Here is a 26,916-nt window from a genome sequence, read left to right on the forward strand (position 1 = left end):
TGTAGTCATGAGGAAGCCATGCTCAAAGATCCCCAGCAAGCCTGTGATTATACAGGCCTGTCATTCCACCAGGTAGAGGCTCTGGCTGCCGTTCTTTCTGAAAGGACACACTGAGCATCCGGTCTTCAAAACTCATATGTATTTTTTTCTTTTCAACTATGAGGAGGTATATCAAGGATACTTGCCTCAATGTAACAACAGTTGAATTACTTTAGTGAAATGACGCTAAGGGACACCCAGCTGGGGTCATGGTTTTTAAAAGGCACAGGCCAAATAACAGTTGACTAGACTCCTTGTTTCACCAGCCGAGTGAACCTCTCACTTTTGCTTTTTTTTTCCCCCCTGAAGAACGTTGCTATTACTGACTTGACTTGTAGGTGAATAGCTATCATATTACAGGACAACAGTAAATGAGAATGTCTTCTTTATGGAAAGTTTTATGGTGATGTAGCAGTTATTCTTTTCTTTCCCAAACATTTTCTTCCTTTCTGCGTACTTTTCCTTTATATAAACTATAGAATTTAAAGTCTCTAGTAGAGAATGCAGTGACCAAGGCCAGGGCTAGGGTGAACCCAGGGCACAAAATTTAGGGGAAGCACTTACTCTCAGGTATGTGTAAGTGTTGACTGTGAACTTGACCCTGTGAGTCAGTGCTTCCTTAAATTCTGTGCTTTATGTGCCTCACTTGCCTCACCCCAGCTTCAGCTCTGGTAGTAACTCCCATACTCGTGACAGATCAAGAGTCATTTTCTTCAACCTGTCTCACAGCTGTGAAAGAAATGTATATGGGAATGGGAAATCTTTCTAGCCTAGCAATTATAAACAGGTAGCACACATGCCATTCCTTCCTATTCTTGCACTCATGGAAGGCATAACTAATCAATTATAGGACTCTTTCCCCTGAAGCTTGGATATAGTCTAAAAATTCTTCTCAGCATAGTACTCCAGTCAGTCACTATCAATGGACCAGAGTTGGTTTTTGAAGTAAAATCTGTTGGCCTCATTATTTGGCTAGCAAGACCAAGTGAATCAACCTTAGTAATCAAGGAGAAGAAAGAGAGTTGTCACAGTCCTATATCTTCACATTTAATATTGTAATGTAGTTTTAGGAATACAGAATCTTTTGTGGCCAGTCTGTCTTCCCAACCTGGTCTTGCTATAATGATGTTTCTGAACTGGAGATAAAAAAGATCCTAGAGATTCAGCTGAAAGAATCTAATAACCCCCCAAAACAAATATTCTTAGAATTGTATGCAATTTTTCTATATGTAGAGGAAGAGATTTGAAGTTATGTAGCTTTATTAGCTGCAGTCAGAGAAAAAAGATTCTGGGCAGACTTTCCTGGCTTCAGAATTAGGAGGTAAAAGAAACACCAGTATCTGAGAATGTATCTATATCTACATTTGTGGAATAAATATTGTACTCTGGGGCACAGAATTTCAATGATCTCTGCTCCTTGGAATTCAGTGGTCTCAAAGTTATTTTCCTTGCGTGGATTTATTTAGCTTCAGTTCATAATTCTTTTCTTAAAATCCAATTTTATTGGAGCAGAAAAAGGTTGAAAACTAAAGCACAGAGTATTTAAGAAATCAACACTGGACATTTGTTGTTGGTGCTGCCAGAATTCCTTTATCTTTCCATAAAGTAAAGCCTCCTGGGGAACCAATCATAACTCCAGGTGTGGATCTCAACTCTGGCCCTGCCAATTTCATTTCGCATTCCATTTCTCTGGCTATATGATTGGTTCAGACATGAGAACATTACCTCATCAAAACCAATAGGATGCTCTGAGACTTTCTCAGCAACTGCTAGAAAAGCGGCATCTTTCTATTCTCCAGGACTTGAACCAGGGATGGTGTAAACCTAAATATTTCTCAACAAGTGTGGGAAATCTGTGAAGAATGAAGCCAACATAACAGAAAGCAGAGACAGAAAGTGATGACACTGAGGTCTGATGACATTGTTTGGGCCCTTAGGTCCAGTGTGGCAGGTGCTACTTCAGGCTCACCTCCCTCATGTAAGCTGATAAATTCCATTGTTACCTTTGGTCACTCTGGGTTAGGTGTTCTGTCACTTGCAAGCATACATTTCCAAATGGATTTGGTATGTCTCATTTGAGAGAAAAGAGAATTGGCTCTTACGTATCAACATAATTTGGCTTCCCTTTTGTAGCTGAGGACACCTAACTCACCGTGTTCTGTGGATCACGAAGTCTGCCCACTCACAGTTCCTTTTGTCTTCCCTTTTGCCTTCCTTATCCTTCTGAGCTTTCCTTTCTGGGTCACATTATAAACACTCACAACATCTTGTGCCTCTTTATGACTGCATTTATCATGATTATAATTGAATAAGGAGTGGAATAGTTATATGATGTTGTAGAATGTAAAATTCATGAGGACAGAACAGGCGCTTAATAAATATCATCTAGAAGAGTGAATAAATGGATAAAGACATGAAAAAACAGAGCTATATGCATCCCCATATAGGGACAATGTGGAGGCTTTCTGTTGGTTCAGAATAATTGTTCTATCTCATGTTGGCATGACTCATTATAAGCAAATCAATTGAATTCTAGGTGAAATTAGAATTGTAAGGCTTACTAAACATGGACGACAATAACATAATGTCATTAATTATTTAAGTGATAATCTCAAATAAAATATAATAACTGGGAAAAAGACATAAAAGAATAACAACAAATAGTTCGGTTCGTGCAACAAGAAAAAAGGATGATACAATTCAACATTAAGTGATAAACCTAAAGATTTTCTGGGAATTGAAAGACTAGCACTTATAATATTCATCTTTGATAATACCAAATGGCCAAAATAAATCTGATGAAAGAAGCAGATACACCTAAAATGATCTTTTTTAACTTTCTTTACTTTTACGTGATTCAAAACCAATGTGATCTTTTTACGCTTTTTGGATGAGAATTTAATTTTTGGCTTAGATTACAAATATTTCTGAGTTGAAAATAAAATATATTTGCTGAGACTAAAAGATAGAATAGATATTTTTGTTATTGGAGACCATAAGAAAAGAGGAGTTAATAATATGAGGCGATCCCGCTTGGCAGATGAACAATGTTCTAGGAAATCAGAAGCTCTTGGCTCCACCAGCAATAGTTTCCGTGACTTATTTTCTAAGCCTGTGAAAGTCAGTTTGAATTCTCCTCTCCTTCTGGTTCACACAGCATCACAACATTGTGTTGAAGAACAATAATAAGAAAAAGCCTTTTAGAAAATCGGCCATGTAAATTCAAACAAGGATAATACAGACACTTGTAAATGACTTTGTGAGTCTGGCTTGAAAAGGGCTCGATTACTGTACGATATTGTTCATGGTTTCAGGGTTGGTCATTTTTACAGATTATGTGTCTTTTTATAAAGTACTCATAACACTTTTGTTTTCTCTAAAGATTACAATAAACTATTTAGCAAAAACAGTCTAAGTGGCCACTGAGCTTCCTACTGAGCCTGAACCAATATTTGGGGTTGGCAAACAATTTCCCTTTGCTAACTATGGGTAATATTCAGCTTATCCTAAGAAAGTATTGATTTAGCCCCTTTGCCCCTTTCCCTTTGGTTCTTTCTTGATTTTTGGATTAGAGAGTGGGATACTACAGAGCTGTGGAGTGTAATCCAGGGAATGGGCCAGGAGGGATATCATTTCTCCAATGTTTGGAAACTACTCTCACGGTTGTCAGTATACTGTGTCAACTACGAGTCTTTGAGAAATTGCTCTCTCAGTTTCTTTATCATGAATTGGGAGTAATAACATCTTCCCTATCTGTCTGCTTCACTGGCTGATGGGGAGGGCAAATGAAATCACGGATGTGAAAGTGCTTGGGAATGTCTAAAGTGCCTATTGACTCTACATTTAGTACGAACAATAATTAAAAAAAACAAACCCAAACCAAGATGGTGCAATTAGAAGAGGCAAATATGATACACTCATGCAGGTTTTTCAATGTTGGCACTATTGACATTTGGGGCCAGATAATTCTTTGCGGTGGGAGCTACGCTATGCATTGCAGAATGAAAGTTTAGCAGTATCTCTGACTTATACCTATTAGAGGCCAGTAAATCAACCCCCACACACCCACTTGTAACATCCAAAAATGTCTCCGTCTATTGTCAAATACACTCCGGACTGGGGAGGCCAAACTGCCCCCACTTAAGAACCATTCCTCTAAAGGAAAAGCTGAACTTGCTCCTCACCTGAAAGCTGACGCTGCCCACAGGCAGGTAGCTGTGATCCTCTAGCATGCTCAGATATTCAGCCACTAAGGCAGCCGCGTGCACCAGGCACATGGCGGCCTCTGTGTAGCACTTCTTCTTGGTGTGTTTCTCTGCCATGTTCTGGAGCCAGGTCAGCCGCAGATCAGGAGACGTCTGGTAACTCTTGGCAATTCTGAGGACAGAGTGAGAAAGTGTCAAGGATAACTGGTGAATCACACTGATTTTCTACTGTGTATGGCTACTTTTTCTGCTAAGAATTTTGTTTTCCCAAGCGTTTTGCCTGCATGTTCAGAATATGAGAGAAAGGGCCAATGTTTATCAGGCCAGCTGTTTTCATTCCATGTCCAAGGTGTTCTGGATCCCAAGAAATAGCATTTAATTAAAACTTTACGGGCAAATAAAGACTTGATAAAATGATATCTAATTTTAATGGATCTCTAGCAATTTTCTCTCTTTTCTTTCTTTTCAAAGTAAAAGAACACAAAAGCACTACCCTTATTTCATATCAGAATAATTTTTCCTGTGCAACTAGCTTTTCTTGAATAAGGACGGTACGGCAAAGTTTTAAACTAGAGTAAAATGTGATTTTTAAATAAAACTGTACATGTATGTCTAAATATAATTGTAAAAAATCATATAGGAAATAATTCATGTAACAGTTGACAGCTATTTTCTTTCATTCTACGGTAAGTAGAAGATAGTGTTATAAAATAGGTTCCTTCTTTGAAATTAGAGAGATCTTTCCGATAACTTGTACATGAATGAACTCACTCTAAATGATTAATTTCTACCAACTTCTATATACAGTTTTGGACGTCATCCAAAACAGTGTGTCCACATGGCTTCTAGTAATTACGTGAATAAGCACTCCACGATGACAAACTCCAGATGCTCAAGTGACATCCTTTTGATTTTATCAGAAAAGTTTACCTGTACATGAGATCCATAAGCATCTCAGGATCTTCCTGAAATTCCCTCATTTTGACTGTGTCATATAAGATGCTATTCAGATTGTAGAGAAGTTCCTCCACCTGCAAAAAAGGGTACACCGCCACATAAGCTTGGCGTTATAGTCCATGGTAATGAGTTAGGATTGCACTGAAAGCGCAATGGGCAGGAATGAACAGGCTTCTTTAAGAGAGTAGAGATTGCGGGTAGAGGGGAATCTAGGCTGGATCCTCTGCGGCCTTCCTCTTCCCAAGTCCAGGTGCTTCTGAGGCCCAGAAGGAAGGCGGCCCTTGGGAGACATGAATTATCCCTGAATCCTTATACTATTTTTCCTCTTGATTACCTTTCTGTTTAAACTAGTTTAAACTAGTTCCAGTTATTTGCAACCGGAAAATCCCTTAATCTGGAATATCAGGGCTTTTTATATCAAGTAGGAGGCTGTATATATATATAATATAAATATTATAGAGGGTGCCAAAGAAAATGTATACCCTTTTAAGAAAGGAAAACTGTACTAAAATTGCAATACTCAATATATATCAGTAACAAAAGATCAATGCAAGTCACGTTTGACTTCTGCAATTACAAGAGGTGCTCAAAGTGGTTACCATCAGCATCCAGACACTTCTGCTTATGGCAAACTACTGCTTGAGCAACAGTGACCAAAGTGTCCACTTGTATACATTTTCCGGTATACATATATATATATATATATATATATATATATATATATAAAATGTAAAATAACATATTATATATCATTATATACTATTTATATACTTCATATATAAATATATAACTATATATTTTATAATTATATTGTATGTATGTGTATATATATATAAGCATATGTATACACACACATATATGTATATATATACAAATTTATAATTGGTTGATTCCCAACCCATTCATGATATAAAGCATGCTCTTCAGGCTACCTGGATGGGGAAAGGGGTGCTCTGCATGGCTTTGTCCTCTTCTGCATAGGCCAAAATTGTCCTCAAGGATTTTCTCAGGTGCTCCTCATTAAAGTCTGGTGCTTTGCCCACCAAAGATGCCAGAGACATGGTTACTTGCATCTTTACTCTTGCAAAGTTCTGCATCAGGGAAAAGAAAAAAAAAAAGACATGGAACAAATCAGAGGCACTCAGCTAGTGGATAATTGAAGGCAACGGAGCCAGATACCAATAACTGTTCGATGTTCCTTTAGCCAGTGTCAGTCATCTCCTTCTCTCTTAATGAAATGTGAACCATACTTTGCACAAGATTCATATTGTTGTTTAAATGGTTTAAATGGATACTGCTCTGACATAAATCTGTCAGCTCCCTTTAAATTTTCATTGAGGCCTGGGGGGCTTCCAGGCTGCCAGGCGGGAAGGTTACTACAAAGTTGGGTCAAAGGATGTCTCCTTCTATGCCAACGTTCTTCTTCTTAGTACTTTAGATAAACTGCGAACAGGAACAGGATCTCCAAGGCCAGGATTTCTGAGATTTTGGACTCTGGGTCAGCAGTGACTGTCTGTTTCTCCTTTCCTTCCAGGCTCATGGAAAAATATGGCTATCCTACGGTCCCCTGAGGAATGTCCGAAAGGCTTTTAAATAGCTATGCTTAATATATCAGGAGGACCGTGCCTTGCTTCCGTGAGCCAAATGTATCTTTTAATATCACTTGAGCATGCTCTTAACAAGACCACAAATGTAAATTCCAAAAGAACATACCAAAATCTCGACAAACAAAGCAAAAGTTGACTGTTCAATAAAACTGAACTTCAAAGGCTGCTAAGCTTCTATTAAAACTCAGGTACAGATGACACTGATCATTTCCAATTCTCTTCCACGGTCGATCAGAAGTTAGAAACAGGACACTCTCTCCTGAATTCTTAAACAGCCTGTTGTTTTTTCCCACAGATTTTCCCCCCACAGATGACAACTTTTAATTTTAATTTTTTTATTTATTTACTTATTTACTTATTTGATTGATTGAAACATGTGGAAACCACTGTATTCATCCGTCTTGATATTCACGTTTGGATGCCAATCCCAACAACAGCTGGTTATCTATGTACATACTCAATTGTTGCCTTCACACAGGACAGAAGTAAATGGCAATCCTTAAACTTTTCCTTAACCAATGCTTTACACTGACTCTACCGATCCCAGGTCACCTCGCGGGGCTGAGCTCTTACACTGATGGCTCCAAAACTGAATCTCATGAGGAGGTAGAGGGTGGCACAGGCTTGGCTCCGGGTCACGTCTATGCTGCTGCTGCAGTGGTGGAGGACACGCTGACACAGGTCTGCACACTGCTCCACCTCCTCCTCAAACAGCAAGTCGCCGAACTAGGACAGACACAAAGGGCCGTTAGGCATCACTTGGCACTTCTATCTACTTTCTGGACTGGATGCTTGTTGGAATATGCGAAGGTCTGCTTGGACAAGCACAACGCCCAGAAGAGTTAACGCACTGCTCCATAAAGATAATGAGTTACTTGAGTCAGAAGGTGAATTGAAGCAATGGAGTGACTTAAAGATTTAATTACGAACTGCACCACTAAGACCAGGGCTGCATAATTAATCGCATTGTTAGCCAGGTTGCATTCACTGGCAAAGTCACAACGCTGAAGGAATTGTCCTGAGCTTCCTGGGTTCCCTGGGTGACCAAGAAAGTGAAAATGATCCTGATAAGAGCAGAATTCCCCTTTCTAATTGCAAAAGAGCCCACGTAGAAGGCACCAACTGAGATTTTCAATAAAGGGGGAGAAAGTAAACTGCATTAGACGATTTTACCTAAGGAATACCTATATTCTTCAGGCTACAAGAAACTGATTTATAATCGTCCTGTCATTTTATAACGTGACATTTGGTAAGGCTCACAATTGGGCTCATGTACAAGGACTTTAATCTAAGATGCCGTATTAAAAAAAAGGGGGTGAAAGGCGAAGTCGCTCAGTTGCTTTGTGTTCTCATGTCTCTAGTGAGTAGCCACCGCAAATTTCTCTAGTTCAACCCACATTTCAAGAGTGAGAGCCCTGTTTTTCCGCTCCATGGTGAGTTTCCACAGAATGAGTGCATCTGCTTTCTTCCTGGGGAGACTTCGGCCTGTACTGCAGGGTCCCTTAACACTGTACTCTGTGGGTTTTGGTGCAGCTGAAGGGAGAAACGTGAAGCCAGATGAGACTTTTAGTGAAGAGTAAGAAAACATGCATTCCATGTTTACCTTGGCAATGAGAGCTCGCAGTGTTGCAAAGCAGTGAGTCAGATAGGTGGTGCTCTGGTCACAGCTCAGAGAATTCACCAGGACCCTTAGAACACCTCCCAGCAGGCTGTCTTTGCAGTCCAAAGCCGAGCTTGCCTGGGGGAACAGAAGAGCATCACTGAGTCCCTGCACTGGGCCATAAACCGAGGGGTGAAGACGCAAGTAGACACTTTCAAGATGCTGAGATGCTGTAGACACAGAGACACTGAAGTTCCATCTCTAAGATCTAAGGGTTTGGTAAAGCATCACACGTATACATTAATCACCTTGTGAGCTGAAGACTTATTTCCAAGTGGGACTTTATTTCAAAATGCCCGATTCATTTGGGATATATGCCTAATTCTGGGCTGCTAACCTCAGTTCTAAGGTACACCTCCCCCCATGCTGAGATATTTCCCCCCCATTCTGGGAAATAGCTTTTGGAATGTTCTGTCTTTGTATAGACAAGGCACAGCTCGCCTTGAAAGCTGCAAAACACAACCGTGGGTTTCCCAAGACAATAGGGGCTTCTGGATGGTGGTGAGGTTTCTAAATGAAGCTTGTTTATCAGCTACAGAAAGATTAACACCACCAAAGATAATGAAAAGTTAAGTTTCAGCTTTCTTTGAAAATTGCAAATACATTTTGAAGACAGGTGTTAGGTATATAGTCCTCAAAGCAGTTTTGTATAAAGATATAATCAATGTGATGCCAAGTATCTAAGTTATCAAAAATACCACATACTTTTTGTCTTTATTTTTCTACAATAATTACCTTGATCTCAGATAACTTAAAAGTTGGATACCTAAGGTGTCACTGTATTCCATCAATAGTTCTTCTTCTAGCCCTAAAAAGCAATACTGGATCTAGTCTAAATGATTTCTCATTGGAAACATGGAAGGACTCATTTTTTCAGGTTAACTAAAAACCCACTAACAACACCTCGATGTCTTGGGAATTTTTGAAAACATTCACTTAGATGATGCCATTGTGTGACAAATTGTTTTATGGCCAAGGTCACAGGGACACTACAATTCTCTACAGCAGGAATGGGAAATTCATGGCACAAATAACTTTAACTTCATTAATTTGTGTCCAAAACAGACACATACTGGTTTTTCATTTTAACCTAATTCAGTCATAATCTTAGCTCCTGTACCAGACCTCAATCATAATTCAACTGGAGTTGACCCATCAAAACAAAACAAAACAAAAACCCCAAACTGGCTACCATCCCTATTTTAGATACTGAACTATAAGCCCACCATCCACATTATAAACTTGATACACTCAGGCAAATTCAGCTACGAGAGTCGGTTTATGAACTCATTCCAAGCAAACAGCAAGTCCAAGAAGCCTGAAGAATGTTCATTATCTCTGGAATTTGTAAGTTGGACACTAGTGTAAATAATAAACTGCCCAACTTCGTTTTTTATAAAAAGGCATTTGGGATCATGTTTAATTCTTTTACAAGTTTCTATAAAGAATTCTTTATTAAATTCCAGTAAACATATTCATGTTGAATAGATGAGGTGTTGGTTGTCCTCACCTGGATGATGTTTTCCTGCATGTCAAGGATGATTAAATTTGCTTCTGTAGCTAGATTGCCACTGATCAAGGCTTCTTGATCTAACTCTGCCTTTGTTCTAAGAAATTAAAAAGAAAGGTCAAATTAAAGTGCATATCAAACCTGGCCATACTCCAATGATAGCAATCTATGCAACAAGGCATAAAGAAGTCCTCTGAACAGTCAATTTGGAGTGAACACAAAGCAGCTGGCTACTAAGGAGTACTAGGTGCTTTCTGTGATTAGTGTCTGGTTAAAAATATTTTCTAGGTAAAGTCTCCAGGCCATCCTCATCCCCACTATTATGAATAATGATGACAATTACAGAAATAACAGAATAGGTAGAAAAGCAATTATTGTTTGTTACCAGCAATTAGGCTTGCCAGTCAGATTGCTGCTAAAGCCTCAGGACCATGCCTGTATTTCATGCATGAGAACCATCTCCAGATCTGAGCCAAGGGAAGCCTCCACAACAAGCTGGAGGGAGTGAAACTGGGTGTGATGTGAATTTGGCAAACAGTGACGCTACTGGATTAGGAAACTGTGATGCTTCAGAACCCTGTCAGGGAAGAGTCAGTCTCTTGACTTCTCAAAGGCCGCCTTGGGGTTGCACAGCCAAGTACGGGCCTTTGTCCTTTTCTCATGGGAAGCATGGTTACATTCCTGTGGGACAGGCCATCTAACATCCGACTGGACGTTACTGGCTATGACACACTAGGGGATGGGAAATTGCCTGGTGCCGCTCCGCTGTTAGGTTTCATTTTAAAGAATCAGAGCGTTTTACGCACTAGTTCATCCATTCTCATATTCTCCAAGTGAAACTGGAAAAGGTATTTTGTATCATCTAAATTTGGTTGCTAGGAAAGAGGAGTGTAAATAATTGACTTTACCAAGATGTCCCAGTGGCCAGGATGTTAGCACAGGGGTTGAGGTGTCATTATGGGAGCTCAAAAGTCTTAGACCCGGATCATCAGCTCATCTTGAGTCCCCTTCACCCAATAACGGGGGCAGTGCCTTGCTCACGATGACATCAAGGGCTCAGACTACATAGCTCCCTTTGTTTTCACGCTTACGGCAGGCTTTTTGGTCCCAAGCTGCTCTACAGTTTTTTCTCATTCTCCACGTGATAACATTTATGTAAAATAAGTGAAATATAAAAGCTACTTTGTATTAATTTACTGGTAGGTTTAGATTTAGAGCAATGCTATCCAACAGAAACATAATGGAGGCCACATATGTCATTTTCTATTCTGTAGTAGCTATACTAAGAAAAGCAAAAAGAAACAGATGAAATGAATTGTAATATATTTTATTTAACTCAATATATCAAAAAACATTGCCAATGTATAATCACTATAAAAATTACTGAGGAGATAGTTTACATTCTCTTGCTTGTACTGAGTCTTCAACATCTGGTGTGCATTTTTCTCTTATATTACTACTGTGGCTACTATATTGGACAGTGCAATTCTAGAATGTCCTAATTTGTTTCTGTTTTTTTACCAATTGTTTTTATAGTGGTAAAATACACATTGCATAAAATATACCATCTTAACCACCTTTAAGTGTATAGTTCAGTGGTACTAAGTATGTTCACATCGTTTTGCAACCATCACCACCATGAATCTGGTTTTTAAAAAGTCTATTAAATATTCCTTTAAAATAGGTCCTCAAATTTGACTGCACGACAGAATCACCAGGGGAGTTTTACCAAATACTGATTTCTGGGTCCCATCACTGGAGACTCCAAATTAATTGGCCTTGGGTACATCTGGCACTGGAAGCTTTAAAAGCTCCCTGGGTGGTTCTAATGGATAGCCAAGGTTGAAAATTACTGCTCTATAAGAAAGAGAGCCAAAATAACTGAAAAATGACCTGAAAGAAAAAGGTGAAAGACTCCACTATTGTAATTACAGAAAGTTTTCCAAATAGCTAAATTAAGCAGTTAAAAAACCACAACAACAACAACAAAAAATCATCCTGAAGATCTGCAGAGGTGAATCCTTAGCTCTGACAATGAATGAGCCACCCACCAGGTAGCTCAGGGCTGAGAACTGTCTAGAGAGAATTGGAAGGCCCTGCATGGAAAGTAAGGCTCAACGTGGTGCTGTTTCTGCAAGCAAAAGGGAAAGGTTCCCCAAAACATCAATTTACACAGCTCATGTAAAACATGCCTTGTTAGACTCTACTCTTAATCTCATAGAGTAGATGCCCTATACATTTCTGTAGCACCTACTGCATGCACATTTAAAAAAATTTTTTTTTGTTTTTTTGTTTATTGCTTGAACTAGAACTTATGCACTCTCAGAACCAAATATCTTATAAATCAGTTCAGGGAACTTAAAGCAAGAATAAAATACCAAACACAACTGGATATCATTAAGAAGCCCAATAATTAGGCTATTGAAGTAACATCTATAATTAAAATGTCTTTGTCTCTTTAATGTTTTAAAATAAATTTGGTTCCCAATATTCCTATAAATAGACCAGAATGATGCATTCTTGTGGCAGCAACAAAGATAGTAACTTGGACACTTGTCTTATTAGGGAGACCACCTCAGGGATGCTGTAGATGCCTGATCACTGCACTGTACACCTGAAGTGGAATAATAATGAATGTCAACTATAATTTTATGTGTGTGTGTGTGTATATACACATATATATGTGTGTGTGTATATATATATATATATATGTATTCATAGGAAGTGGAGTACAGCATAAGGAATAGAGACAGTGGAAATGTAACAGCTGTGTGTGATGTCAGAGGGGTAGTAGATTGGGGGAGGGGGTTATCACTTTGCAAGGGGTATAGATGATAAATGTCTAACTATTACAGTGTTTTGTACACATGAAACTAATAAAAAATAAATAAAATGAAGATAGTAACTTATACTTATTTACAAAACAACATGGCTACGCAAGTTTGCCCCACCCTCCACTCCCTTACGATGGGTGCTTCATACACCATGGGGATACCCTTCCTAGGCCTTACCTAATGTGTGGTGGGGGGTTTCTTTAGCTGCTGTGCAATGAGGTTCATTAGGCTACCTGCTGCTAAGAGGAATGGCAGACATGTGGTATACATTCAACAGGTTTAGTTTTATGCCCCCATATATCCAGATTATTGCACACACATATATATCATATATTACAACCTAAGCAGGATTTTTCTTCTTTCATTTCTTTATAATTTTTCTGATAATACGCATCATAATACATCCATTGTAGGAAATACAGCAAAGTGTAAAGAAGGAAACACCAATTACTTCAACACCCAAAGTAAACCACTGTTAATATTTTGATAAATTTCCTTCCAGGCTTTTAAAAATATATTTACTATATGTAGTTAGAAATTTAAGATTCCACTTTAAAACCAAGTGTCTCTCCTGCTTTTATTCATTTAACACAATATCATAAGCATTTTCCATGTCATTAAAATGATTTCAAAACATTTTAATGCCAACCTAATATTTTCTTACATATTTCCCTATTCTTGTGCATTTAGAATGTTTCCAATGATTTTAATTGTTTATGTAATGCTGATATAAATATTCCTGATTATACGTCTTTGTACATATTTCTGGAGTAGAAATATAAGTTGAAATCATTTTGGGTAATCTGTCCTGTCCCAATCAGCAGTTTTGGTTAAGCTACCTGAGATTGCTAAATATTAGTTTTCTTTTAAAAGCTTATCAATGTAATAAATGTTTAAGAACTGGAAGTCATAACTCCTTATACCTTTGATTATACCGAGTCCCTGGATGTACGGAATTTACACAGATAACGATGATTCATTTTCTTACCCTTGGAAGGATGTAGTTGTTTCAGTAACACAAGTAGCCTGGGAAAAATAGTTTAGAACTTTAGGTAAAAGTAGCACAAAGTTGTTGAGTGACTCACTTATCTAGTTTCTCATTAGCTTGCCGCCAATGTGTCTGCTCTTTCTTCCATCTCAAATTTTCACTTAGGCATGAAAATCGGTCATTCCCTAGGAGTTAAGAAATGCATGATAGGAATTTGATGAGCATGAAACCCTCCAAGATAACCAGAAGTTCCACAACAAGCTCAACTAAGAGGCCTCAGCCCTACTGCTCTGGCTAATTAGAGTCCATGCTGGATGCTGGTAGGAGACAAAGCCCATGTCCATGGCAGGCTGGCCTGCTCTTTGATTGATACGCTAGAGCTTTTTAGAAGAACCCCTGCCTTTCTGGAGTGCTGCTGAGAATGTTTCTCATGAACACAGAATTCCGGTGAAACGCTGGAGGTTCTCGTCGAGTTATTGAAAAGGATAATGTGGGTTCAAATGAAGGTGCTCAGCCATCTCTAAAAAAGCTGAGCTCCCTTCAATTCTTGGTCATTTGTCCCATGGCACAGAATGAGCTGTCACTCTGATTTACTTTGACACAGTACATAAGACCAAGGGTAGATGAACACTTCACTCTATTCTACAATGATGAGCTTAGCATTTTTGAGATCATTCCTGGTGTGGTAGGGTTCCTGGAGGGCTGGAACATTCGGAGACCATTGAGTGGCTTGATTCCATCCTAATAGTGCCCTGAGTGATTTGGGGAGATGATCTAGGAATGAGAACTAGCCATGGTCTTGACCTGGCTCTGCACAGACTAGTCAAAACCCCAGGAGAGGCTCTGGCCTTGAGAGAGACACCATTCATCTCATCCTATGACTTACAATCTTGGATGTGACCTTTTATCGCCTACAAGTTTGAAATAGAAGATGCCATCTGGGGACATTTCCAGGGTCCCGGTGGTCTCAGGAAAGCAGCTTTCCCTTAGAGGTACAGGGCTAACATTACACATCATGCACAGAATCCCAGAACCTGCTTGTCTCTATTACTGTAACATCTTAAGAAAGTGATGGTGTCTACTCATGTTGGGAGGGCACCGCTGCCCACAAAAGGTGCAGTTCTCATACAGAAAGCAGAGCAGGGTGGACCCGACGTACCTGGAACCCGGCGCCGCATCATCTCCCCTCTGGCCCCTTCCCCGCGGAGCAAAGCCTCCTCCAGCCTGGCCTTGACATCCCTTGACTTCTGCAGGACCTGGGTACTGACTTTGTCGGAGCTCGGCTTTCCCTGGACAGGGCAGACAGAAAGACGCTTTGTTTGGTGAGATCTCTGCCCATGGGGAGGATCCTCAAAACAGAGCACTCATGGTGACATTGGCCAGTCTGGACATGTGCTACCCAGAAATGCCATTCTGGGGGATCTTACGGCTGAAATCCTGTTAACGCGAATATGGCACTCTGTGCAGAAGGCGGGGATCCTTTCCCTGGGGGATTATCATAGCTAGGTAGGTTATGGATATGCAAATAGGCCATGGATTTTAACACAGCAATAAGAAAAATTACTGATGCCCAAACGAAGAAGGGCAGCAACAGATAGGATGGACCTTGGGAGATGAGAGCTGGTGTAAAACTGAGCCGCTCCACACTTACCTTATACTCAAAACATGAGACACAGATGAAAAGGAGGTCTAAAATCCTGTTGAGTTGCATTGATGGCAGGTCAGCAATCCACTTCCTAATGAGGCTCTGATCTGCATTTTTCATGATCCAGAGGAAGCAAATCATGAGGTTTCGGGTTGTGTCCGCATTCAGCATGTTGTACTGCTTGTAGGGCTGGAAGCAGGCAGATTGGGAGACGAATGCAGGGGAAGAAGCGGAACAGCACACACAGTGAAAGTTTAAGGGATGCCAATCTCTCAGAACACAGTAACTGTACTTCTTCCGTGGCTGGGGTTCTTGTTCCAAGAACTCTGCCTTTCCCAGGGCCGGGCTGCTCCGCAAAGGGGCTTGCTCGGGGCAGTAGTTATTTGAGCCCGGCTTTCAGCCACATAACTGTGGGAGCCCTCTGTCTCTGGAGCACTGTGGTCTGGTGGTCTGCCTGGGACCTTGACCACTCCTCTCCCAACCTCAATCATAACAAGGGGCTCCCATTCTGCTAAGATCTTCAAGAATTTCTCCTTCAATCTGGACACAAGACAACTTAGAACAGCGTCTTGTAGCGGTGAACTGGCTTGGCTGGGTTCCAGATATACCCTAACTGTTCAAGATTTAGCTTCTTTGTCAGAGTCCAAAGTATAATATAAGGGTCATGAACTGCTCAGCGAATTAATCAAATCCCTAATTTAGTGGAGTCCTGTGGAATGGGACTTTAACCATGCTTTATGTTTTCCTGGGGGTGTGGGTGTGGGGGTTCAGGCTCTTTGCTTTAATACTTTGGCCACAAGTGTTCATTTTAGAGTGCTGAGCACACTCTCTGTTGCTCATCAGATCAGCACAAAGAATGATTGCGGCTGCACCCTTGGTTCATGTGGCGTAGCTAATATCCAATGGAATGCAGTGGTGAAATTGCAATGAGGTATTTGTCAGTGTGTGAGGGAAAGGCTGGTTTCAGAAGGGAATGATAGGGCTCATGGAGTGACTTTAATGTCAGATTTTTCTGAGTACGGTGACACGAAGCTATGAAATCTTTAGATATAACTTCATAGGGAATATCTTCTAACCGGTAAGCTTTGGGCATTTGGGGATTTGCCTTGAGATCAAATAGCAATGTGAAAGGCATACACCACCTCAAGCAGCTAACGTTGGTAAGATGGATATTAGAAAGGTGGAGGTGGTCATAAAACCCAGTATTTATCAAACTGCAGAATGAGTGATGTCAGCTCTCAAGTGTCGCTTCTCTTTTTCACTTCCCTGCCCTGCACCTCTCAGGGGGGGTGTACTGGGGGTGGGGAATGCCCAAGCGCTGGAGGGAAGAGGAGAAAGTCATCCTGCAAAGAAGAGTCGGATGTCGGATGTCGATGCTGCCTTTCCAGGACCGAGGTGTGTTCTCTGCAGAGACAGTCTACATTGAAGTGCTAAGTCAAATGAAGCTGGGGGATGCAGCCCTGTCTTGAAAAAGGGACAGTCAGAGCTCATCAAGGAACAGAGACAGATCATACCTCAAGAGAACCAGGGTGTATTCCTGGAAGAGCTCCTCTTTACACAGAGTTTGTGCGTAAGGACAGAGCCAAACGACTCTACTTCAGGTCTCTGGGAACCTCCCAAAGCTGACACTTCAGAAGTGTCTATCAAGCAACCAGCCCTCTTCAATCTTCTTTTTTTGGAGGCATACACAGTATGAATAATAAATACATGGAATAAACACAGCTCAAGCCTTCCACCTGAGGGAGCCTTGCTCTAGTCTTCTGCAACATCTCAAATCTCCCGAGTTAGTTTCTTTCCCGGTGTTCTGAGCCTTGACCTCAGCACCACTGAGACTGCCTGAACTTGATCTGTGATTCTCTTACTGCGGCCAGAATCCTGTCTGACTGTGTGCAGCCTCATCTGCACCACTTCCCTCCACAGCTGCCAGCCTCACGATGACTCCTTCCAGCAATGAGCAGTAAGGCAGAAATCTCCCTGCCTGCTCCACGGTGGGTTCTGGGAGGTGAATATAAGAATGAGCCCGTGGAAAAAGACACAAAATAAAGAATAAACTAGAGAAGTGTGCAACATACCAAGGAAGACAGCATTGTTCCACTGGTCTTCAGATTAAAGTGGTTCCCAGCTATGGCCAGCGCCACATTCTGGTTAATTGCACTGTTCCCTTCTTGTTCTTCATCCGAACCACTGGTGCGATTTTTTCCACTACGGGCATCTGTAGCTGCAATTAAAACATTATAAGTCTTATCATATGATCCAGCAATCATGCTCCTTGGTATTTACCCAAAAGAATTGAAACCTTATGTCCCCATAGAAAACCTGCACATCGGTGTTTATAGCACCTTTATTCATAATTGCCCAAACTTGGAAGCAACCGAAATGTCCTTCAGTAGGTGAATGGATACATAAACTGTGGTACAACTGACAACAGATTGTTACTCAGTGCTAAAAAGAAATGAGCTAGCAAGTCATGAAAAGACATGGAGGAAACTGAAATGCATACAACTAAGGGAAAGAAGCCAATCTGAAAAGGCTACATACTGTATGATTCTAACTATATGACATTCTGGAAAAGGCAAAACTAAGGAGACAGTAAAAAGTTCAATGGTTGCCAGGAGTTAGTTAGGGATAAGGGAGAAAGAATAAGCAGGGCACAGAGGAATTTCAGGGCAGGGAAACCATTCTGTAGGATATGACAGTGATGGATGCGTATTATTCATTTATCCAAACCCTTAGAATGTCCAACACCAAGAGTAAACCCTAATGTAAACAATGAACTTTAGGTGATAGTGACATGTCAATGTAGTTTATCAGTTGTAAGAAATATACCCCTCTTGGGCGGCCAGTTAGCTCAGTTGGTTAGAGAGCGGTGCTCTTAACAAGGTTGCTGGTTCGATCCCCACAAGTGTATCTCTTTTTAAAAGACTATATTCTTGTTAGTTTATCAATGTAAAGATTCCATGTACAATCGATGCACTATATGACCTTAATAATAGAACACTTTTTGCCGTTTTCCCATTTGTCAGTTACATCATGACCATAAAGTTCAATGCATATGTAAAGAAACCACCAAGATTTAACAGGTTCAAAGACGAAGTGCTGAAAAGTTCTCATCCCAAGTAGTTGATCTACAAAGTTCTAATCAACAAGGAATCTTTGGAGAATGCGTGCTAAGGTGGCTCCCTGCTTTGGGAACAGAAAGTCATGGGTCTTCTAATGAAACTTTCACGCAAAATTCTAGAAATGGTCTGAAAGTTACCCGTCCTGCCCTAAAATACATCTTCAAATTTTGAGGACCACATTGCTCTCAATTTGCCCTCCTATCAGGCATTACTAGAGGAAGCTCAATGCATGTCATCTTGCAGCCCACTAAATCCTGTGCGCCAAGTTCGCTTCTGTCATTTCAATGCCCATTTTATTGCTCATTGTAAGTTTCATTTTAATTAGCACCATAATGATTTTAGAAATAATTTAGTCACACATGACACCTTGCATTTAGAGGAAACAGGCAAACTTGAATGGCTCCAGGATTCCAAGGATGATTGCCTGCAAGGATGCTGGGCTCACATAAACATTCCTCAAAGCCCAGGATCCTTCGTCAGATGGTAAGTTCTAAGAACTTCCCTTGAGTTGAGGGAAAAGCAAGAACCACTCTGAAGTGATCAGAATCTGTGTGTGTATGTGTGTGTGTGTGTGTGTGTGTGTGTATGTGTGTGTTGGTGGGAGGGTAGGAAGATGGGATTGTTTTGCTCAGGTGGAGGGTAGTTTTGTTCATTTACATTCCCTAATCTGCACTGTAATAAGCAAAGAAAGTCAAAAGGTGCACACATCCTTTTGAGACAATTTATCCTTCTCTCTCGCTAAGTGAGAGATACTGATTTTCAACCTTCGCATCGGCCAGCGCCAAAGGCAAAATTCCTCTGCCATGGCAGAATTTTCTAATACTGAAAGACAGACACCATGATCTTTTTTTGCATGGAATAATTGTTCATATTCATTTGAGTCTGCTTCTTTGCTTAAAAAAATCATGAAAGAAAAGAAACACCTTCATTTCAAGGCATCAGAGCAGTGATCTCCAAAAGAAGTGATTCTCTTATTATCTCATCCTTTGTGGTGTATGGTTTATAAAGTTCATTATATACCAGCACCCGAATGAAAAATGAAAGAACAAATTAATTTCTAAATAAAAAACAGATACAAGGCTATGTGCCTTTAAAAAATAAAAAAATTGGGGCCTGTGTTTAAAAGGTCTGGAGAGCACTAGCGTAGAGAATTGCTTATAGAAACATCAGTACTAGCGCTAATGACAGACACCTTATTCTAGTGGGGGCATTTGGCAGGGGCCCTCATCAATCCAAAGAAGGAAACAGAAGGCATTGTTACCTGTAAAGTCATAGAACTGTGGCAAAGCATCCAAAATGATGCCAACCAAAGGCAGGTAAAGGGCAGCAATTTTGACCTTCACCTCTGGTTTGACACAACGTGGGTCCAAGTCATGAGAACTTAGCAGGCTGTGAATGGCACTGACAGCTTTCCTTTGCACTTTGCTGATCCTGTTGGCACAACAGAGAACATTAGAAATTATGGTGAAGAGGGATTGACTAACAATGTGCTTAAACAATAAGGAGTGACCAGAAAGCTCCTAGACAATGGGGTGACAATGTGGCTGAAAAAAGCCATTTTGTGGTTTCTCTCCCTCCCCCAAGTCTTTCCAAATTCCTATCAGCACCTTTTCTCAAAGTTACAGATGCTTCTACTCTGGTGAATATTCTCTGGTGAATGGTCTTTTTTCGTCAAGCATGGGAGGTTGGACTATACCTTTTAGTAGGCAGCATCACTGTATTGTTTGTTTGTTTTGCTTTGCATTCCTTTTTAAATGCCAGAAACATACCCTTCGCCTTCAGCATCCAGGGCCGCAGCCAGTTCAGTAAAGAGAAGCCCAGTGAGGAAGTGCTGCTGGCGGTACTCGGGAGTCAGATCGAACATGCTGGCGATCTTCTGGTCCTGGAAGCTGGAGCAGGAGCTCGAGTTCTACAGAAATGCACGGAGCAGTTCTATGAGTAACAAGAACTGGAATCAAAAGCACGAGGGCTGATGTTTATTGAGCATGTGCTATGGCCAGGCTTTGCAAGCACAACCCACTGAGGCAGGTACCGCTACTCCCCCCCACGTGACAGATGGGGAAACCGAGACACAGAGTGGTCACTTTGCTTTTTCCCATTATTGCAGATGGAAAACTGCCCATTGGAAAAGACAAAAACAAAGCACTCAGGGTCTTTCACACAGTGAGTAACACTATCTTCCCTACCCACAATCAAAAGTTGAAGATTAAAATCCTAGGATGACAATAACAGGATAGAGAACTGGGAACTGGATTCAATGCTGTAGCTGAGAGCAGGCGATTCCTCTATAACAAACTGCCCCCTTTATTGGAGGCCCCTGTTTACTGAGCTGCACTTCTAAATATGGATTACGCACATTGTTTGAGTTTTGCTGGTCTGGAGACTAGCCGGGGTGTCAGGCAGGGAAGTGTCAGATTTCCCAGTCCTAGGCAATTCCTGTGCTCTTATCCTGGCAGCACACTTTATATTTCACCAAGAGAATCTACAATGTCTCTGGAAATCCTTTAGTTTTGGTGAGGCTGGGCCTGGCCCCTGGGTTTGCGAACTCCCTGGGGTAGTCAGAAGGGAAATGTGGGAGAGGCCCTAGGGCAAAGTTAGCACATTTGGAATTGTTGCCTGTAAGTCAGATCTTTCTCAGGTCACACTCAGATAGTCATGTAGTTAATATCCGGCTCATGTCATGTGGCATGAATGGCCAAGATTTTTTTTTTTAAATTAATATGGCAAACCTTCATCTTTGTGCCAGAATCAAGGACTAGGCAACAGAAATAGAACTTAATATTGATAAATCTTGTCTGCTGCTCTGAGCTGTTGATTTGTTCCCTATAAATGGAATGTGACTATAAAATAACATTTCCTTAAAGTTTTTCTAGAGGAGACTAGTCCCTTGAGAAATCTATGAAGGAAAAACAAAAAGTTTTTGTAGTCAAATCATTTTGGAAATCACTGCTTATCACACACCTCCTCCCATTTCCTCCTACACCACCCCTGGGGCATTTACAATTTATATGAACAAGTTAGAGACTTTTGGATGGCCTTCTGCAAAGAAACCTGCTAATATAGGGTTTCCAAAACTGATCTGATTTTGGAATCCTGTATTTGCATAACACCTTCTAACATCCTGTAGAATCTGGAGCCCACTGAACCTAACTTGGGAAATACTGTTTTTCACAATGATTGGTCCTGTCAGTCAAAGCTCTGTCTCTAACCATTAATACAAGTGTTACTTTTCTTGGCTGATCAAGAGCGAGACTTGTTAGAGGAGGGTTGGGTGGATGGATGAGAAAGGTGAAGGGTTGAGGAAGTACAAATTGGTAGTCACAAAAACAGGCACGGGGATTGTGAAATACAGTATGGAGAATATAGTCAATAATGTTGTAAAAACTATGTCTGGTGTCAGATGGGTACTAGACTTATCAGGAAGATCACTTCATAAATTATATAAATACCTAACTGCTGCGCTGTACACCTGAAACTATATAAAATAATACTGAATGTCAATTATAATTAAAATACACACAACACACATATACACACACACAGCCGTAGGATATAAAGTACAGCATAGAGAATACAGTCAATGATATTGGAATTGCTATGTACGGTGTCAGATGGGTAGTAGACTTGTTGGGGTTATCACTCTGTGAGGGGTGTAAATATCTAATCATATGTTGTTTTGTACACCTGAAACTAATGAAAAGAAAAAAATACAATAATTAAGGGCACAATAAAAAAAAGAACAAACTTGTTAGAAATATACTCTATAAAACAGGGTATTTGATTAGTTTATGATGAGATCATTTTAGTGCTTCACGAGCAAAATTATCTGGAAGATGATTCAAGGTGAACTCGTACTGAATTCCACTGAGTAACAGTATTAGCAAAAAGTCCTAAGAGAGTTCAAAGATAGAATATCCATGTTAAAAACCACTATTCAGGCATTTTGGAATCAATACAAGGGAACCTGCAATGTCATAAATGTTACAATGCTGGGGTGTAGGAAAAGGGACGTGAACAAAGGAGACTATCAAGCTAAAGGAGAAAGGTGATGAACATCAGACAAAGGGAGATATGTGATTTTTCTACCCATTTCTCAATTTTCATCATGTATCTGCATTCCTTGCTCTACTTGGCCTTAGCAGGGACCTTAGAGCCTAGGAAAAAACCAATCACGTAGCTTGTACATGATTAGTTAGATAGTACAACTTTGGGTAGCGTACCTGTGTGTATCTGGACAGTTGATCTGTCTGAATTGCTTGAGTTTTCTTCTAATTACACTAACCGTTATAGGAATAAATGACTAAACTATGCTAATTAACTGAAATAGCTTGACCGATTCTTTCGGTCAGCTGATTACCTGGGAGGAGATGGAGGGACAGGGAGATGGTGGTGCAGTATCCGCATTCATAAAGAAGAGGTTCAGATTGAGATAGTGTTCGTGGCTGCAGAGGATTCTCAAGAACTCCAGCCTCATGGAAATGAGCGTTGGAAGGTTGTTCAGCTTGGCTGACAGCTGGGACGAAAAATGAGAAGAGGAAAGAAGTGTTTATTATAAGGTAAATGGAGTTGAGGTTGACAGACACAAAAACATCTTATCTCCCCAGATTAAGGCAATCAATTTAATAAAAATGAATGAGACAGCACAACAGATGGCAAACTCTGCATTACAGGGAGGCCCAGGAAGTTTTCATCCATTACTGTTCCTTTTCATCATTGTAGCCTAACAGCTGTCCAAAATGGGGATTCTTGCCCCTACCCTTGTCAAATTTGTAATACCATGGCAAGCCTGTATTGGAAATAATCTGGAGGTATGTCTTCAGTGGAACACAATATAATTAATTTTACAAAATCCCCACTGTGTCTGAGAAACTAAATGAAAGGACTCGGCCCCACATGGGTCCACACATAACTAATGGATATGACTAGATGACTTTAATGCTACAAGTGTTCTTTGTAGTTTCTAATTAAAGGCCCCAATGGGAAGTTCTCAAAAAAACCAGTTCCCTAGATGAGAGCATCAAATTACTTAGGAAAGTATTTAGTCCCTGCAAAAAAGCCAAGGAGTCTGCCTCAAAGTGGCAGAAGAGGAAGTAGAGAAAGAAAGAGAAAGCTGGAAGAGTTTTCCGGAAAAATATCTTCCCTTAAATAAACAAACCACGAAATAAGCAAGGAAAAGCTGACAAAGGTGACAGGCTGGAAGAGAGCTCCTGCTTCCCTTGGGTAAGTTGACAACTGAAGGATCCAGACTCTAGGCTATGACTCAGAAGCAGCTTCTCTTAAAGCAAAACAGGAAATGGAGGGTCTTGCTGGACCTTGAACCTCTCAGTATATCATCATAAACACTCTTCCACTCCAGCACAGGAAACCTGCATCTTATCCTCTTCATGCCTCCTCTTCATGCACTTTAAGAGCAATTTTATAAACTATATAATTTAAATGAGTACATATTTTCAGTCATTTTAGGAGAAGCCATTGTGTTGTGGCATTTTGCCTATAGACTCAATCTGTAGTTAGACGTTTATTTGAATGAATACTATTACGTATTACATAAAAAATAAAACGTATGACTTCCGTATAAGAACAATGACTCTTATCAATGTGCCTTGCTGGCTGATTTTGGACCAAAGGGGTCACCAGCAAATTGAACTGATTAGAATTCACTCTAGTGCCCATAACTTAATGGTCATTCCCAAAGTGTTGTTGGATCAAGTCAGGAATCAGAACATGAAAACACAAGATATCTGCATTTGAAAGGCCACACTGAGTATCTGTCATAGGTCCCTTTAGACTTCACTAAAGACAGAAATTTCAAAACTAATTTCAGTGATGTTTAGAACAGAATAACATGCATTTCCTGAATCATCCTCCCCAGAAGTCAGGACCCACACTGGTAGCCTCAGGGAGCCTCCCCAAGGGATTGGTACTAACAGTGGCACATTGAAAGCCACAGAGCCACCGAACAACTAGATTCGTCTATTCTTAGTGACTAGTAATGAAAGACTAAGTTAATACTCATGGTCACAAAGTCTACAAATGACAGAAAGCATGACAGAATGCTTGAATCAGGTTATGCAAAATGATAAAATCGGAGGACTTTGGAAGAATTGAACCTGCCTCAGCTATGATTAGGGTTTCCAGACGGGAATTCCCGCCCGGTCTCAGGAATTTTTTTCGCCTTCCCGTTCCTGAATCCAGAGAAAAGTTGGTCGGGAAATTGGGAAAATTGGCTCCTTGAACCCAGGTGGTTGGTAGTATCGGCCGTCACTTTGTGGAAACGATTCATCGTGGAGAACAGAAGCAGTTTATATCTTGGGATTCGGGAATGGGAAAGCGAAAGGAATTCCTGAGAACGGTTGGGAATTCCCATGTGGAAACCCTAGGTCTGATGGTGCTACTGTACCTAGACAGCTGAAACCAATGATTAAATCACCATAGACTGGTGTTGGTGGTTTTGTTAGGCCTGTGTGCTCAGTAATATCCACTGATGTCACTGGCAGACAATGAGCTGGAATCAAAACACTGCAACCTGGCTAAATCTAATCCAGCCTTGGCTTTTTGCAGCCCATGAAGAGTTTAAGCACAGCGGTTTAATAGCATCACTTGAATTAGAACACAGGTTTCCAGATTCTTAATCTAAGGTTCTCTGGCAGCTGAGATTGGAAAGGGTGAGAAAAAGGAGGGTAAATTAAAGGAAAAGGAAATGATTAAAAAGAGAAAGACAGAGGAAAAGAGAAAATAAACACATGCATTTGTAAGGCAGGTGGATGTCTACTTTTGAGTCCTTACTTTCCTTTTGGTAATAAACACTGCTCACCTGTGAGCAGTGACAAGATTCTCTCCTTGGATTCTCTTTTGATAAGTGTCGTCCTTATTAGGACTTCTTTTAGAAAATTTAGGGGAGGGGAGATCCTTTTATTTTACAAATGAGGAAATGAGACCCATAGAAGTTGAAAGACTTATTTCAAGTCACTAAGGGATTAACAGAGAAAGTCAGACCTGGCAGAACAGGGTGATTAATCCATTCTATCTTGGAGTGAGGCAGACATAGTTCTTTCCTCCCTGGACAAGTTATGTTACTCCTCTACACCTTAGCTTTGTCCTCTGCCAAATGTCGGTAACACCTTACAAAGATTAAATGACATGATCTCCATGAAGTGCTTCAGAGTATGCTTGGTCCACAGGAAGAAACCAGTGGTGGTGACAGTGATGGTGAAGGTGGTAGGTGGTGGGTGACAGTGAGAGTGGGGGTCGGAGGTGATGACAATGGTGGCATGTAGTGGTGATAGAGGCAATGAGAGTGGTGGTGATGGCGAAAATAGACTTTGGAAGGAAAGGAGTGGGAACAATAATAACTGCTACTTAGATTACTATTGTTGGGACAATTTGAAGGGGACAGTGAATGCAAGTAGAATTCCATTTAAAACGTGGGGGAGATGGCACTGATGAGATACTCTTGGATTATGAAATTTTTGCTTTGTGCACAGTGAAGTGAAATGCAGTCTCTTTTTTATTTTATCAGGGTTTTTTAAAGTCAGAATTTCACAACTGCAATTTAATTAATTACCCTAATATATGAAAAGAGATCTCATACTTTGAATTCTATTCTTGATCAAAGACTGAATGCTACAGTCATGTAATTTCTGTTAAATGTTAAGTTGAAGAAAGCAGATCAGATCACTAACAAATTTCAATTCCTGTAGAGTAACTGGCTGGCCTTTCTGTGCTGGGTTGATATTAAGAAATGTTAACCAATGTATCTAGGGACATAAAACCCAGAATGTACAACTCAAGTTGTCTAACTAGGCAATGAGTGAGAGAGCAGACCATGGTAACAAGCATCACATCAGGTGACAAGGAACCAGGAACAACATGGCTGTGTCTGTGGGAACACTCACCTGGTTGCAATAATGTTTGATGAGGTTAAACACAAAGCCACGATCCATGAGTGAGAGAAGGTCATATAAGAAGAAAGCCAGGCTGATGTTGATTTTTTCTGCTTGTTCATTTTCCTTAAAAACAAACATATAAACACCCAAATCATTTTGTGGCAAACCCTGGTCATAAACTCCCAGGTCCCTGGTGGGAAAGTTGGGAGAGGCAGGTACTATTTTCACAGACAGTGTTTCTCTGGGAAATACTGGGCAAAGCGGGTAATTCTGCAAAATTATAGCAAATATAATTTAGAACTTAACTGATGCCATGAGTGTTCGGTTGAATCAAGAAATTCTTTATCTACTGTGAATACTTAGGTACATCTCCTTCCAGTCTTTTTAACTACACGCATATTTATATGTATCTAATTGACCTCATTCACTATATACAATGATGGGTCCTGGATTTTTTCATTCAACA

The 26,916-nt window shown here is 40.4% G+C and overlaps 1 protein-coding gene across 1 annotated transcript in view; it reads right to left on the minus strand.

Moving 5' to 3' along the window:
* The window catches only part of DOCK8 (dedicator of cytokinesis 8), a 190,065-nt gene that overhangs the window by 23,463 nt on the left and 139,686 nt on the right, over positions 1-26,916 (minus strand). The window contains exons 26-39 of the mRNA XM_081065762.1: positions 26,460-26,573; positions 22,922-23,077; positions 20,334-20,473; positions 19,826-19,995; positions 17,518-17,663; positions 15,452-15,634; positions 14,960-15,089; positions 13,898-13,985; positions 9,979-10,075; positions 8,412-8,546; positions 7,382-7,534; positions 6,134-6,292; positions 5,175-5,275; positions 4,224-4,416 (exon numbers count right to left, since the gene is read on the minus strand). Of these exons, the coding sequence (XP_080921888.1) occupies positions 4,224-4,416; positions 5,175-5,275; positions 6,134-6,292; positions 7,382-7,534; positions 8,412-8,546; positions 9,979-10,075; positions 13,898-13,985; positions 14,960-15,089; positions 15,452-15,634; positions 17,518-17,663; positions 19,826-19,995; positions 20,334-20,473; positions 22,922-23,077; positions 26,460-26,573 (1,965 nt within the window). The remainder of the gene's footprint in view (positions 1-4,223; positions 4,417-5,174; positions 5,276-6,133; positions 6,293-7,381; positions 7,535-8,411; positions 8,547-9,978; positions 10,076-13,897; positions 13,986-14,959; positions 15,090-15,451; positions 15,635-17,517; positions 17,664-19,825; positions 19,996-20,333; positions 20,474-22,921; positions 23,078-26,459; positions 26,574-26,916) is intronic.

This window comes from Rhinolophus hipposideros, assembly GCF_964194185.1.
Source record: "Rhinolophus hipposideros genome assembly, chromosome: 11".
In the NCBI taxonomy this organism is placed as follows: domain Eukaryota; kingdom Metazoa; phylum Chordata; class Mammalia; order Chiroptera; family Rhinolophidae; genus Rhinolophus; species Rhinolophus hipposideros.